Here is a 16,479-nt window from a genome sequence, read left to right on the forward strand (position 1 = left end):
TTAGGGTGTTTGGGTTAAGTTAAAAGTGTTTTTCAAAATTATTTTTTTGTAAATCGAAACAAATCCCTCCACATATTTATTTTGTATACTGTAAAAGTACTTTCAAAACTATAATTTTGCTTCTATCCAAACACCCCCTAAGTATCAATATTATAATGCAACATCGAATCATCTCTGGAATGGATTCAAAATTCAATTCCTCTCCCTTCCTTCTTTTTCTTTTCTTCCAAAGTCTGATCTCCATCCTTTCCGATATAAAAATGGATAGTTCAAATTTAATGTTTTATAAAAAATATTAGTATAAAAATAAGTAAATAAATTAACACTGTTAAAATTGACTTGCATAATCCATGCTTACAATATAAAAAGCACGAAAAAGATTAAGTTTATAAATTATAATTATAGTTGTATAAAATATTATATTTGAACCATTCATTGTTCTATCTATAGGTGGAGATGAGAGTTTGAGAAGGAAAACAAGATAAAAAGAAGAAGAAGAAGATAGGATCCATTCGGAACATACATTGGACAACAAATGGAAACAAAGATTGAAGAAATTCAAATAAAAATTAGGAATAATTATTCTCTGGGTCCTTATAGCTTCATCTGATTTTTAATCAGGTCTTTATAAAAATTTTTCTTTTTATCAGATCATTTTATTTTTCACATGTTTTTAATTAGATCCTTCTATTTTTTTTTCTTTTTGTCAGGTTTTATAATTTTACTTATTTTTTAATTAGGTCCTTTGTAGTTTTAAAAAAAATTATTTATTAACTTTATGCTTTAAATTAATTTCATTTTTAAATTAATAATAATATAATTGGACAGAATAATTAATATAATCATTTAGTTATGAATAATTAATCAGAATAATCAATTATACTTAATTATAAATTATTTATAATTATTTATAATTATATTCCAATTTCAGAAAATTTTATTATTATAATTTGAATTTTATAATTATAAAAATTAGAATTAAAAAATAAATACTATATATGTTTAACTAAAAATTTAAAAGAATATTAACATAAAATTGTTATAATAATTTATTATTTATAGAATAAAGAATAAAAACTACAAGAACCTAAAAAAATAAAAAATAAGATAAACAAGGACATGATAAAAAAAAAAATTATAAGGACGTGATTAAAAACATGTGAAATTATAAAGATCTAATTAAAAAATAGTTGAAACTATAAGGACTTGCATATTAATTATCTCTAAAAATCACATCCATCTGGTCCTAGATGCAGGATTTAGTTAGGAGTAAATTTTAATTCTTAATATAAAATATTAATTTATTCTATTTCTCATATTTATTATTTTTTATAAATTAATTTATCTAAAATATAAACTGATATATAATCTAATATTGTGTCATATTATTTTAGGCAGATTAGATCACACTTGTTATAATTAAGTAGTTTACTTATGTTTATTAATTTGCTTGAATTAAATAAAAAAATTAGAAAAATAACACTAACATTAAGGATGAGGGTACTTAATTTGAAAATGCTGGTAATAAATAGAATTAGTTGGTCTCAAATGTGAATTTCATATATTTTGTGTGGTTCGATTACAAGGGAAAAATTGATGATGATGATGATAAAGACTACAAGGGAAAAAAGGTCCACTTTTGTTTTTTTGGTTTTTTTGTTTTTTGGGGGGGGGGGGGGGATAGTCCTTATCTCCCGATTTGGTCTTCTATTTCGGATAAGGTCTCCATTTTCATGAATATAAATCGCAATGCTTTGCAGAAAGTTAGCCAAAGTTACCAACTTTCCCGCTCCAGTGCAAGTCCACGTAAGAATTGCAGTGAGAATAAAGCATTCCGGGAGATTAATTTGTCGTTTGCTGATTTGTCGGTATTATATTTCTTTAGGATTAACATATTATATTATATTTAGTATTCTGAAATAATTTTTTCAGTGTAATTTTACTTTTAATGTATTAATTTTTTTTAAAGAAACAATCATTCTTTCAATTATTATTTCATGAATAATTTTAATTTCATCATCAACTTCTTAACATGTCATTAAATGAATGTATATTAAGTATATAAAATATTTTTTAGTATTTTTTATATTGTTGACGGTTGAGCACATCCTGAAAAAATTTCAAATGCTAGATGAATTATAAAATACTTTAAGATACTAATGTATTTTAAAAAAAAAATCCTCAAGTTGCATGATACACCATCAAAATATTTTAAGATGATGAATGCACCTAATAAAATATTCTTGTGGTGTTATTAGTTATAATTATAATAATAAACACCATGGCAATCACACAAGCCCAGTTTTTTCTGGTAAGCACCTCCTATTAGATATTAGAGGCAATCTTGTTTAAGGCACTGTCGAGAACTAAATCATCTTTTCTAACAGGGATTTGAACTTTAGTTCACTACGTTGTGAAAAATTAGTCTTTTTTTTGCTAGACCTAACCCTGTTGATACACAAGCCCAGTTAGTGAATCAAAATATTTCAAATGCTAGATAAACTATAAAATATTTTAAAATATTAGATTCACTTAAAAAAATTTCTCAAGGTGCATGATACACCATAAAAATATTCTAGGGTGCTGAATGCACCTAACAAAATATTTTATGGTGTTATTAGTTATTATTATTTTCTTCTCTAAGTAAGTATTCTTTTGTTTGAGGAAATCCTATTTAAGGTATTGTTGAGCACTAAATGTGAGCTGCCATTTTTTTTTTGCTGAAGCATAGTATTCTCTTATTGAAGATAATTCTATTTGAGGTACTGTTAGGCACTAAATAGAATACCTCTCTAAATAAAAATTTTAATATCGGTTTATTATATTACAAGTGATCGGCTTCTTTTTTTTTTTTCAGACTCAACTCCCAATGGCATGTGAGCTGCTATTAGTTACTACCTTCGGTCCTAATTATAAGAGTCAGTTGACTAATTTGAGGAGATTAAGGAAGTAAGTTGAGTTAGTTATTTGTCCTAAACAGGTGTTGTCTTTTCTAAAATATCCTTGCTAATCAAATGTATTAACTAGAACTATTATTGTTAGAATGGTTACTTTGAAAAAAAAAAGAGTATAAATATGAGAGACAAAGTGGATTGGGGTCTTGTATCTAGAAACAAAATAAAAATCAAACATGATCTTATATTAAGGATCGGAGATAGTATTAGTTATTATTATTATTATTATTATAATAAGCATCATAACAATCACGCAAGCCGAGTTAGTGAGCTCGAACTTGGCATTGGCAAATAAGGGAAAGTATTTGGACTTCAAAAAAATGGAGGCAAGTCGGTGCAGTCCAATACAAAGATGGACTATTTCCTCGTAATCACCCATTTCATTCGGATCACAGATTGGGCTTCCGTAATGGATACTCATTCAAGTCGGACTAACCCGACCCTGAAATGTAGGGTTTTGATTGGAAAAGGGGTTTTTGCGGGTCTCGATATAAAGCAGATAGTCCTCCTCTGCTTTTATGGTTAGGTCTTCCATTTCACCGAGCGATTCATCTGGCTGAAGATTCGAGCAAGAGTTTCTAAGAAATTTTTGAAAGGTACAGACTTTTTTGTTCAAATTTATGCTTCTGATGTCGTTTCGGTTTTATCAATTTGACTGAGAACTTCTTATTACTATTGGTCTCGTCTCTGGCGTTGAACTGACATGGATTGGCTTTGTCGATTGTTTTGTGATGGTTTTAGTATATATTTGGGTCTCCTTATGAGCTCCCAACTGAAGAAGGGATGTATTGATTCTCTCGTCTTGATTTTGGGATTTTGGAATTGGTCGATTTCTAGAAGCGGGATTTAGCTGGGGTTTTGGTTTTGTGTTTGTTTCTTCATATCGTAAACTTGTCAATTTTGTATCGGCGAACACTTCTATTATAGTATGGTGTGTTAGTGAAATGCTGAGCTCGGGCGTTCCTTAGGCCATTGAAGTTGAGGAACTTAAGGTGTTTTCTATTGAGAATTAGCGGTTAGGGACGTTTCTTACAGAAACTTACCCCGGGATTTAACTGAAGCTATTTATAAGGATTATTTATTTTCTTTGAAGATTCTGGACCAAATACTTCATCTCCTGCTGCAGGGTAGATTTTAAAATGCACACCGAGATTTGCTAGTGTTGTTAATTGTTTGCCGATGATATGGTGCCTGGGGCTGAAGCTCAATTAAGTTTGTTTGGAAAATAATGCATTGAGGCTTTTACACACGCTCACTAAAGTATGTGTTATTTTGAAGTTTTTGAGACCTACGTTCACATCCTTTCCTATTTACAAATGTTACACTAACTGCCCACATTTTAATAACTTCTCATCCATTATCTACCTTGAACCGTGTTAAGAGTATTCTGTGGGCTTTTGGTAATTTTTGCTTCATTGGATTAAGCTATTGGGAATTTATGGAAGTAAAGGCTCTCCTAGTCCCTAGAGATATAATTTCTATTATGAATCATTTGATTGGGAGGTATTTTAGTAGTAGTTGAAACTAAAGATGGTGTTAGCGTAGGCTTTGTGAATTTTGGGGGGAGGCTATTCGCTATGCACACATATGCACCGAAGTGGGTGGGAATAGATGAAGAGGATTGATTACCCCTGGTATCAATTAAAACTAATGTTACTTATAATGATTTTCTTACAATCATCATCATCATTGAATCAAATGTTCTTGTCTTGATTTTTCATCCTTCTAAAATTGTTTGATGCCCCATCATTAAGTCCAAAAACTAACATAGAATATGCATTTCAAATATAAACTACCAACTAGTTGATTACACAAATTATCATATAATTTTTTAATTAAAATTTTGTGTGGTGTTTTTATATGGTAGTATGATCTACTCCACGAGTTCAATCAATGTTAGTCTCATCCTGATCCTATTATACAGTATTAGAAGGCGTAAAAGTTTCAAGTCTAACCTTAGCGTCAATCAAATATTGCCATCGATCTGTTTAAGTGCATGCATATGTGTGCTTATGCTGTCTTTTCATTCTTTTCTTCTCTATGTGTGTGTGTGTGTGTGTGTGAGTCAGTGAGTGTATCAATTCATCCTTGCTTTCACTGTGTGTCTGGGTTCGGGGGTGTATAACACCTGATGGCATGATATTGCAATTTTAATCTTATCCATTGATCACTCTGCACCCTCTTCCCCCTTTTTCTTTGATCTTTTTACAAAAAAAGTTTACCTTTTTTAAGCCCTTCTATGTAACATTGTCATTTCCTTTTCTCTAATTATGTCAAGACCAAGTCTAATAAACTTACTGGTGAAAATAAATTCTGATTAAAAAAATTTACCGGGTTTTTATGCTTATGTCCTCAAACAGATGAATCGTGAAAAGCTGATGAAGATGGCTGGTTCTGTTCGAACTGGTGGGAAGGGTACTGTGAGGAGGTGGGCATATATCTTGATCTCTGATGGTGTTTCTTATAATCATGAAAGAAGCCATTGTTTCTTGATTTTTGTTGCTATAAGAATAGTAACAGTTACTTGTTTTTGTTTGCAGCACCAGATTTAATACTATATGAACATATGTTCTTTTGCTTTTTTTTTTTTGGGGGCATATCCTTCACTAGACACTTATATATTGTCTTTTGCTAATTCTTTGTTTCAACTTTCTGGATTTGGTATATTGTCACTATCAGTTTTTGTTGAATGGTTGTCTGAGTGATGCCTTGTAATATCCTATCGCTTATCGCATAGAATGAGGCTGCTGAGTAATGGGACTATATTTTTGAATTCTGTGCTGTATTGTCTGTCAATTATAGAAAGAAGAAGGCCGTCCACAAGACGACTACCACAGATGACAAAAGGCTTCAGAGTACTTTGAAGAGAATAGGCGTGAATGCGATCCCTGCAATTGAGGAGGTCAACATTTTCAAGGATGATGTAGTCATCCAATTTCTAAATCCTAAAGGTAATGTACAGTGATGGTATTTTGGCTGTATTATGTTATCCTATTTTTTAGTGTGTCCACATAAAATTATTTAATACTTATTATCTTTCTTTCTTTTCTTTTCTTTTTCTTTCTTTTTTTTTTTCAGTCCAAGCATCCATTGCTGCTAACACATGGGTCGTCAGTGGTGCTCCTCAAACAAAGAGTATGTATCTTTTTTTATGCCTTAATGTTGGTCTAACTTGCACTCTATGGGAGTTAGATATTAACTATCTTGTATGCTTTAAGGGCGTGAACTTTCTTTTGACTTAGGTTCCCCATTTATTAATGTTTGAATATTGATCAACTCAACTGTTTGTGCCTTTGCATCTATAACCTCATAAAAATTTAGATTGACATTCAGTTTTCTATCTTCGCCCTTTGCAGAGTTGCAAGATATACTTCCTAATATTATTAACCACTTAGGTATGTTCTTTGACTCTTCTCATCTCATTTTATAGATTTATCATATTTTTCTTTGTTCCCATTTTAGCTGAAAGTTATCTGACTGTTTATCCACATAAAAACTGCAGGACCAGATAACTTGGAGAACCTGAAGAAGCTAGCAGAGCAATTTCAGAAGCAGGCCCATGAAGCAGGTGCTGGTGCAACCGCTGCACAAGAGGAGGATGACGATGAAGTCCCAGATCTTGTTGCTGGCGAAACCTTTGAGACAGCTGCCGAGGAGACGCCTGCTGCATCTTAGATTTTTTACTTTGCCTTCTTTATATATTTCCTGTGTTTTTTTAAGGATTTTTTTCCCTTGTTTTTTCAAATTTAAGCATTTCAGGTGTTTTCTGTTACATACTTAGCTGACAAACTCCTAAAATGTGGTTTTCTCCAACCAACTCTAGTTGTTGTACTACTCTAGAGTTTGCCCCATTGTATGTGCATCATAATTGAAGGTAGAAATCAATTTTGCTTGTTTACGTTTTCTGTTCCATGGCTTTAGTTTGTTGCTTAGCTTTTGTGTGAATGGTACTTTGCAGTATTAAGGGCGATAGAAAAATTAATTCAGGTTGTTCCAATGCTCCATATCTACAATCCCTTGCAATTTTTAATGATTGAGATATTTAGTGCGAGTTGTTTCTTAATATAGCTGGTGAGGGTTAAGTGCTTAACGAAGGCCTGTCGTGTATTTCTTCTTTTGTTTATACACGACAAGAAGTTTAGGAGAATCGAGTCTTGTAGGCTACGGTTAGGGTGTCCCTTCAATTTGCTTAATTTATTGGTTATGCTTTTTTTTTTTTTCCAAAAAAACTTGTGGGTTTCAATTCGATTTGTATATCCTCAAGCAGGGACGAAATTGAAGAGCCAGCAAAATATTAGGGAGTTAAACAAGAATTGATGACATATCATTGTTGTTAATTAATGTTCCTAGTTGGATGAGTAAAGAATTCATGAGAATTATTGAACTTTTCATGTGCAATGCAACGTGCTATAATTGATAGATTTGCTAAAGATCTCCAATGGTCACTGGTCAGTTCGATAGGTGACAGAAAGTTGGACATCTTGATCTGGATGGACGATATGTTCTCTGGTTACTATCAAAAACTGAAAGTGAGGCAAAGATAGCTTGTGGATCTCTATTTTGATTCTTTATTGTAGTATTCTTGATTCTTAATGACTAATTACTAATAATAGTAATCTAATTTAATAAATAATACTGATAAAACAATAAAGAGATAACAAGAGACTTTTTTTATGTGCCTTCCCATAACAACAGAGGATAGATTGGTGAGAATGAATCTGGAGCAAAGGGACATATGAGCTCTTTACGACAAGTCATTGGGTGACCAAAATCAGCTTCTATGCGGCCAATAATGCTTGGTGACCAATGATGCATGCTAATCAATAATCATATGAAACAATGGTTTTGGAAATTAGAGCATGCAGAAACAAAGTCTTTGTAGCTAACTAGCTATTCAATCAGAATCAGAGGAACTCTTTTTGTAGGTCTTTTCTTGTAGCATACAAAGTAGCATTAACCTTTTTATTCAAGGCATCATTTGTAGGGTGCGAGCTAAAAACCAGAAAAGTCCCCCACCAGAAGAAGGAATATGTGTGTACATGTTGTGGCCAAAAAAAAAAACCAGACATAACAATAAGTTCCTTTTAATTTCAAGTATTTAACTAGTTTGTGGTTATTTTTCAAAAGTTGGATGCATCCTGTTATTATTTGTAACAGAACAATGCCATGAGCATACAAGAAAGTCTATGAACAAAAAAAAAAAAAAAGAAGAAGAAGAAAGAAAAACCAAAGCCCCATTAGTTCTCATGCTTAAAACACAAAACAATGGAGAAAAAAGCGCCAAGAACACACTGCTTAAAGAAAGAGGTAGGCTGCTTCCCGTTAAAAATGAGAAAGAGAAAGAAAATCGAAGAGGGGGAAAAGAGAAATGCAGACTCAAATTGAAAGTGAGAAGAGATGAAACATGAAGGGAATTTGAAATTTTCAAACTTGCATAAAACCCAACGCAAAGCTGACTAACTGCAGATCGGCTTTGTGAGTATCAAATAACGAAAGCAGAGGGGAGCTATTGATAACACTAAGCTTGGCTTTATGATCAGGAAAAATCAAAACTTTTTAGGATAAAGATGCACTTTCCATTCTGAAAATTTTTAGAGTTACATTTAGCATCCCAAAATAATCAGTGGTGCAATTTTGCACTTCAAATAAAAAAAAATGGAGCGATCTCACTCTTACCCCGTCAGAATGCTCCTTCAAGGTGAGTGAAGAAAGGACCGGCGGGTGAGGCGCCGTTCTTGAGCTCATTGAAGACGACGGCAGAGATCAAAGGAAGTCTGTGACTGAGACTGAAAAGAGAAGCCTACTGGAATAGCTTCCCTCTTTCTTGGCTATTCAAGGTTGCGTAGGTTGATTGTTCATGAGGCAATGGCTTGATGACCCCGTGGCTTCATTCTTCATTCCTCTTTTATGAGGTTAAGAACTTAAAACTTCCCTTTTCTGAGAATTTAGGCTATGTTTCGTCCCCAGTTGAAATTGTGCAGCTGTGCCTGTGTAACCTTGGATTTACCTCGGAATAATTTCATTGCTTCATAGATGTAGGAAGAAGACATAGCTCACGAGTCCGTGGTCTTGGCTTGTTTGTTAGTTTGCCTAATCTCACAAACTTGGACCAATTGTTCCATGTGGTGAACCCAAGTCTAATACGTGATTTAAGACATTTGCTTGCACATGTCGAGCTTGACTCGTATCACTGGAGTAATGCTTTCTCTGGCTTTAGAGTAAGTTAATCTGATGCAATTTGTTCATGAGTAAGCTAATCAGCGCCTCCGTCCCTGGCTCAGCCCGCAACGATGACGATCAATAGTGTCCCTTCATCATCTCTAGTTTTAAGCATTACACATGGCATCCAAAAAAATAAAAGAAAAGAAAAAAGTAATGCCTAGCTAACGGAGTTAAAAGTGGCTGTTAGTGAAGGATAAGATTCAATGATTACTGGACCAGACCAGACCAGACCGGCGGTCCGACTAGTTGAACCGTTCAACCGGACTCATTAACAGCTTAGTTTGGATCAAAAAACCGTTCATATGGTTGAGTTGAATTGAATTGGAGTTGAGTCGTCATTAAGCCAAAACCCAAAGTTGGATCGGGAGCCGAAATAGTTTTTAGAAAATCAGACGGTTTTTTAGCCTAACTGAAAAAAAATACTAAAAAATTTAAAAAAAGAAGAAAAATAAAAAAATTGACCTCCTCAAATATCCTAATATATTTTTAGACTATTGATAATATAGTATTATTTCATTGAAAATTTTATATATTGCGGTATCAAAACTGTGAGTTGCGTTTCGATGTCTAGTATAGCTTTTAAAACAATATTTTAATTTGAATGAATTAATAATTTTTAATATTATTAAATATTTTAAACATATATAAATTTAAATATATAAGGTTTTAGTCTATTTTCAATGATTTCACTATAATTTTAGATTATTAAATATATTTCTAAATCATTTAATAATTTGAAATTTTCATATATATATATTAATTATATATAATATTGTTTTAAATTAATTATTGCTTTATTGGTTTGACTGGACAGTCAAACCGATTAAACTATGACTAGTTGATCTTTCCGGTTTGACTTTGTTTTTAAAATATTGATAAGATTACTCCATTTTTATTATTTAAGTGCAAAATTACACCACTAATTATTTAAGGACACTGTATTCACCTTCAAAAATGTTCTTAAGGTGTTGAGTGAAACTTTACCCAATTTTTTGTTGATATATTGATGACTTAGTGTTTTATTGGCAGTTTACAAATTCATGGTCTTTCCACGTTATTTTTTCATTTCAAGGGGAGTTTGGAACCCTAAATATAGTTAGCTGTTTATATGTAAGTTGACACAAAAATTCTCAGACATTTAAATATGATGAAATTAATTTTAAAAAGTTAATCCAAACCTTTCCTTTCTTTAGTAGTTCTCCTGTGTCATTTTGAAAATACCCTTCCGTTCCTCCCCTTTTCCTTCGCCAACGGCCACCACCCTCGCGTAGTTCAGGCGTTCACTCCCGTCGGGAGCTGCTTCCATTCCCTCTCTCTCCCTCTTGTTGTCGTCAAGTTGCTCGACCTCTATCCTTTTCGCTGTATCGTAATTTGCTCGGCCTTACCCCCTCCTCCAGTTCTCCTTCAGCGTTCCTCTCCCTCCCCTGCCTTTTCTTCTACCTCTTGCTTATGGACTTGGATTGGTTGTGATTTTCTGGGATTTTAGCCACTGGCTATCATCTTTTGTTCTAATATGCTGACCCACTTGTACTCTTTCCTTGTTTATTCATACCGCCATTGAGATTGATATTCGCAAAATCATCTCCTGCCAATTTATAGCCTGCGAATGTGACTTACTTCTCTCGAATGGGTTATCACAATATCTGACCCTGTGGGTGAATTGTTGACAACCATCCTTGCTTTGCGGACAAACATCTTCCCCTGAGTCTCAATGAAGCTTGTGAGTTTCTTACGCCATATTTCTACAGTTCTGTGGTGGCAAAGTTCTGTTTACAATATTTATGGAGTTTTCCCTTTTGGTTTGAAATTTGTGTTTTCCTGAGTTTTCTGCAGACTTGTTTGAGCAAAGGCGAGGGCTTTCACTTCCCACCATGTCATATGCTGAATTTTTGTGGCCTCAGGATCTTATTGGATTGCCCACTTGACCTCTCAGCTCTCACTGTGTTCTCTCCTGTACCCGCTGGATTTACAGCCTCACGCTGCAAAGGAAGAAGCAACTCTGGTACAAGTCTTGATGCTAATAGTTTAATTTTTGCAGAACCTTGGTATAAGTCTGTTAAGAACTTGCATCTGTGGAACTGGTGTTCTATTGATTTTATATTGATCTCAAGACCTATGGGCATCCTGGGATTACCTTTTCTTACTCGCATGAAAGGTTTTTCAGCTAAGGTATCCCACTTTGATGTTCTTCTACTCACATTGAAATATTGTTACTTGATCTCATTTTTGTTATAGTCTGCCCAAATTATTTTTGCTTAGTCACTTGTTTAAATTTGGTAGATTTATGTAACTGAAGTATCAGCAAGATTCGGCCAATTTATGATGGAGGATCTTGTATCAATGCATGCTGAGTTAAGGCAGTTTTATGGACCAGAGGAATCTAACTTCCCTTCATGGCTGAGGCAGGAAGCACTTGAAATGCTTCCTTCTGAGTTGAGAGAAATAATTTTGGGCAAAGATGGAGAAGAGCTGGGAAGTTGGATGCCATTGTATAGGTAGTCTAATCTATCCTTTAATTAGTTTTGATGCATTTATCATGCATTATGTACGTGAAACTGAAGGCACTATGCCTGACATAGCTGTTCAAAGTTTGGCTCACCATAGCAGTCTTGATTTCAACTGTTTTTTAAGTCTTGGTGGGTGGAGGTTGGTTATTGAAAATGAGTAAAAAAGCACTCCCTCTATTCAGGGGAGGATATGTATTGACTATTGAGTTAGCTTTGCTTCTTGCAGTTTTGTGCTAAAGTTATTGGTTATTTTCATTTTATTCATGGAAGATAAATATGGCAAAATTTAGTTGTCTGGGCTATGATATGGAAATTTCTCAGTGCAGCAGATGTGAAGGATTGCATGCTGAAGGTTCAGACACTTAAATATGCTGAAGAAGCCTGCTACAATGGCACTTTGGTTATAAAGGCATTGAGCTCCGGTGTAGAATTTGGTGGTTGTAACTGGATTTTAAGTGGTCCAAAGGGGAATGTTGGCTATATTTCATGCTCCAGCTTCAACTCCGCTCATGCAATGAATTTTGATTTCCATAGTCTACAAGGGACTCGTATATTAATTTATTCAGATTTCTCATCCTTAAGAGTCACACCAAATGTTGAGGATGACAATAGTTCCTCTAAACCATCTGTTAATGACTCATTATTTCTCGGGTATGAGTTTGGAGTTTTAACATTTTGTTTTTGAGTTTCAAATCTTGTCCAGGGATTTCAGTTAGTACATCTCTGTAACTAAGGTGTCATTGTACAGTCAAGGTGATGAAAATTTGTTATTAAATTAACTTTGACAGTGATGACAACAGCAGCTATGTCGAACAAGCAGAATGCTTCCTCAACTCTGATGAAAATTCAGAAGAAAAGGAAAAGCTGGTTTTCATATCAGCCTGTGCTATTGAGTGTGTCAAAGATGGTGGTTCAGTGCTGATTCCAGTTAGTCAACTTGGAACTCTTCTGCAGCTTTTGGAGCAACTGATAGCTTCACTAGAATCTTCAGCAATGGAGGTAAACTTTCTTCTTTTGAATGTTTTACTATTGAAGTTATAAAGATCCTAAAACCCCACCGAAGTATAACCAGTGGTTGTCTGTGATAAGCCTTTCTATGAAGTTTCTTCTCTCTCTTTAGACAGCACACCCATGTCCTATTTAGTTGATTGCGGCAAACCAAGTTTCTGGTTGAACAACTCAAGGCAAGCTGAGTGTGTCAGTGGTTTCCTTGGTTGCTTTGCAACTTTTGTAACACTAACCCTGGAGAGTTTTAAATTTCTATTCTTCCTTTTTTTTTTTGTATTTCGGTTGCTAACAAGGTCAGACTTTTGCCTCTTGTTATTCCTACTTCTTATAATCTCCTTTTAGCTTCTTCGCTTTATTTGCTGTTCCAATTGTCAAATGGAAATTGAAGTCTCATCATTGATTTTGTCTAACAAACCTAGGCAGTATTGGTCAATGGTTTGTAAAGTTTCATAAATATTGTTTAATCAAATAGACCTCGTTAGTTGGAGATGACAACCATTCCAACATTTGCTTCTACTAACTTTTTGGGTTGTTGGTCCTTCTCATGATGTCAAGGTTTCTTTTCTTTTTTCCCCCCCAAATGAAGTGGTCAAGAGTTTGAACTCAGCACTATTCTTCATAAGTAAATTAAATTTCAGCATAATGTAATATGGGCTGGTGCACATCCACCCTTCAAACTATGCTTATTAAGTTACATATTTATCTGTTTGTAGGTTCCAATTTATATAATTTCTTCCGTGGCAGAGGAATTACTGGCGTTCCTTAATATCATACCAGAATGGCTTTGCAAACAACGACAAGAAAAGGCAAGACACTTCGTATTTATGAATTTGTAAACGTTTCACCTGTATGCATTCTTTTTAACCATATTTGTATAATTATCCACAGAACTTGAATGACTAACTTCACTTGGTGATGCAGCTATTTGCTGGGGAACCATTGTTTTTACATGCCAATCTTATAAAACAGAAAAGGCTTCATGTGGTTCCAGCTATTCATTCACATAAACTCCTGTAAGTTTTTTTATCCTTGTCCCTTCCACTCTGTTTTGGAGTCACCTACTGGTGGAATGATTATTTTCTTATTGATCTGTGATGGTTTTGTCTTTCCTAGACCCAAAAACATGCTGGCTGTAATTTTCAACATCTTGGGGAAAAAGAAAAACTCATTTTGTAGTGTTGTTAGTAGCTTCAAAATTCATGAGAAGGGCTTGAAAGAAACTAATGGTCTGTGCTTAGAATGAATTGGCAGGAACCATGTATTGTATTTGCTCCACATTGGAGTCTTCGCCTTGGCCCTGTTGTTCATTTGCTTCGACGTTGGCGTGGGGATTCAAAATCTTTACTTATCCTTGAGGTGCTAATGCATTACATTACATGACTTTTTTTGCCTTTTGTGAAGTTTGTTCACAATTTTTCTTTTTCCCCTGAATAAAATTTGATATATTTATGTATCTTGAACGCTTAGATTTTCTCTAATGAAACCAGGCAGAGGTGTCTAATGTTGGGCTGAATTTATACCATCTGCAGGATGTTCTGAATCCTGAACTAGCACTTCTACCTTTTAAGCCAATTGCAATGAGGGTTCTTCAATGTGCGTTTCCCTTTGGTATAGAGTGGGTTTCTCTTTTCCCTACCTATATCATTCAATATGAACATTAATTTGTGTGTATTCTGTTTGTTTGGATAAATGTTATTTTATTAGGGAGGAATGGGTAGATAGCCAAATAGGTTTTAGAGTGACTAGGTTGTTCAAGCTCTCTGCATGTAAGAAATAGAAACTCCCTTAAAACAGCCACGTGTAGAGCCTCTAAAAGAATATGGCTTCATTACCACTTGAGTGGTTGAGGCTCTCGCACGTTAAGCAAGTGGTTTGTGTATGGAGCAAACTGGTATGAAACCAAGTCAGCCACCCCTAAATACCTACCAGATACGAAAGAGGAGTAACATATCTGAAACTGATTCTGTTATGCAGAATTTCAGGAAGTAAATTAGCCGTGTTTTATTTTATTTTCTGATTGTTAGTTGTTGAATTATTTTATTTTAATTCTTTGAGTCAGTTAGCTGGACAAGAAGACCATTATGACTGTTAAGCGGTTCTAATGTTCTATCTTGCTATTCTAGAGACATTTGAGTCTGTTCGGGTATGTTAGGAGATTTCCCTGAATTTATTTAATTATTTTCATGTATTTCCAGCTCTATAAATAGGCTAGCAACCTCAGAAGGTAACCATTCAGAAATAAAACATAGTCCTATGCCATTTGGAGATTCTCCCCAGTCTTTGGCTATTAAGAACACTTATGTGATGACTTCCTCGATCTTTTCCTAGCATATTTAACCCTTCCGTTGTTCATCTAAATCAGTTTGAGTACTGACCGCAAACTTAATTGGGAGGGATATACCTTTTGCCCTCCATACCCTGAGAAAGATTAGTCTCTGGTATTGGCAAAAGATGCTCCTCATCATTTTTCACTGCATAAAAAACAAAATATGCAATACAAATGTCATTTGCAATCCATAATTTTTTTCTTTCATTCAATTTTCCTATCCGTTCCCGTTTGATGTGTTCCAAATTAGACATCTTCTTATGGGCCCTGTTGCGCTATTAATGATTAAATTTCTGGAGAAGAGGGTGGACCCGTCTTTGCTTGCACCCCTTTTTTCACTTAAAAAGTACCATATTCTAAAGATATAAAAAGATCCTTGCATATTTGTTTGAACAACTAAATTTATGTCTGTTGAAAATTTGATCATAGTACTCTCTGATGTCTTTGCAGGTTGCCAAAAGTACAACCTTTGCTGAAGATATTGCAGCCAAAGATAGTTCTGGTGATTTTATACGACTCATCTGGATACGCTTAGATTGACCTTACTTTTTTTGACTCATCTTATTATCGTCTGCAGTTTCCTGAGGATTTAAGGTCACAGATCAGTTTTTCTAGTGCAAATTCATTCACAACTTCTTATTACACTGAAGGAAAAACTCTGCGAGTACCGTGCCAAAAAGACAACGCAGAGTTAAAAATTGCGACTGACTTGGCTTCCCAATTCCACTGGAAGAAATTAAAGGAGGGAGACATCAATATCTCAAGATTAAAGGGGGAGTTATTCCTGGAAAATGCTAAACATCACTTGCTTCTGCAAAACGAGCAAGAAGATTCGTCGAAACGAAGGCCTCTGCTTCATTGGGGTTCACCCGACGTGGGAAGGCTTTTGACAGCACTATCAAAGTTGGGCATTAATGCAACTCTGGAACATGTTAAAAGTAACACTGAGTCACAGAGTACCTGTATACTCCATGTGCAGGACCCTCACAGAGCTTTAATTCAGGTTGGAGCAACCAGTACTTTTATCACTGCTGCAAATGAGAATGTGGCTAACTTAATTTTTGAAGCTATAGATAGCATTATGGATGGGATTTGATTTTGTGGCCTCTCTTTCTCTGATGTTTGTACAGAATCTTATTTCTTGGTAACAAAGTTAATCATGATTTTTGTGGTGACTTCACTGACTTGGTTGTTTATTAACACTGGGATTATCATTTAAATGAAACTAAAGGTTTGTCAGGGAAGACTCACCATTTGCTACAATGGAAATTCATACAACAAATTATTTGCAGTTGTTCCAAAGAAAATCAAGCTGGTCTTTTAGGTGATTGTGAGAAATCTTAGTGGAAAAATGCTAGAACTTCATAACCGAAATAAGCAACGAGCATACATAATCTACAACACTTCTTTTTTTAGGGAAAATTGCCCATAAATATCTATTTGAAGAATTAATTGCCTAATA

General features: G+C 34.3%; 2 protein-coding genes across 2 annotated transcripts; both read left to right on the forward strand.

Moving 5' to 3' along the window:
- Window positions 1-3,463: 3,463 nt before the first annotated feature.
- LOC114719307 (nascent polypeptide-associated complex subunit beta-like) lies at window positions 3,464-6,856 on the forward strand. The gene is made up of 6 exons (XM_028904791.1): window positions 3,464-3,550; window positions 5,315-5,382; window positions 5,757-5,905; window positions 6,033-6,089; window positions 6,311-6,349; window positions 6,457-6,856. The coding sequence occupies exons 2-6, from the start codon at window positions 5,315-5,317 to the stop codon at window positions 6,627-6,629; spliced, it is 486 nt and encodes a 161-aa protein (XP_028760624.1). The 5' UTR covers window positions 3,464-3,550; the 3' UTR covers window positions 6,630-6,856.
- Window positions 6,857-10,502: 3,646 nt separating this feature from the next.
- LOC114719298 (integrator complex subunit 9-like) lies at window positions 10,503-16,192 on the forward strand. The gene is made up of 11 exons (XM_028904780.1): window positions 10,503-10,896; window positions 11,010-11,345; window positions 11,457-11,671; window positions 12,005-12,334; window positions 12,472-12,682; window positions 13,405-13,497; window positions 13,613-13,704; window positions 13,930-14,047; window positions 14,221-14,306; window positions 15,468-15,519; window positions 15,595-16,192. Exons 1-11 carry the CDS (start codon window positions 10,888-10,890, stop codon window positions 16,111-16,113), a joined length of 2,061 nt encoding a protein of 686 aa, XP_028760613.1. The 5' UTR covers window positions 10,503-10,887; the 3' UTR covers window positions 16,114-16,192.
- Window positions 16,193-16,479: the final 287 nt, after the last annotated feature.

Source organism: Neltuma alba, unplaced genomic scaffold (genome assembly GCF_004799145.2).
Source record: "Neltuma alba isolate B1F8T4 unplaced genomic scaffold, ASM479914v2 tig00011902_pilon, whole genome shotgun sequence".
Lineage (NCBI taxonomy): Eukaryota > Viridiplantae > Streptophyta > Magnoliopsida > Fabales > Fabaceae > Neltuma > Neltuma alba.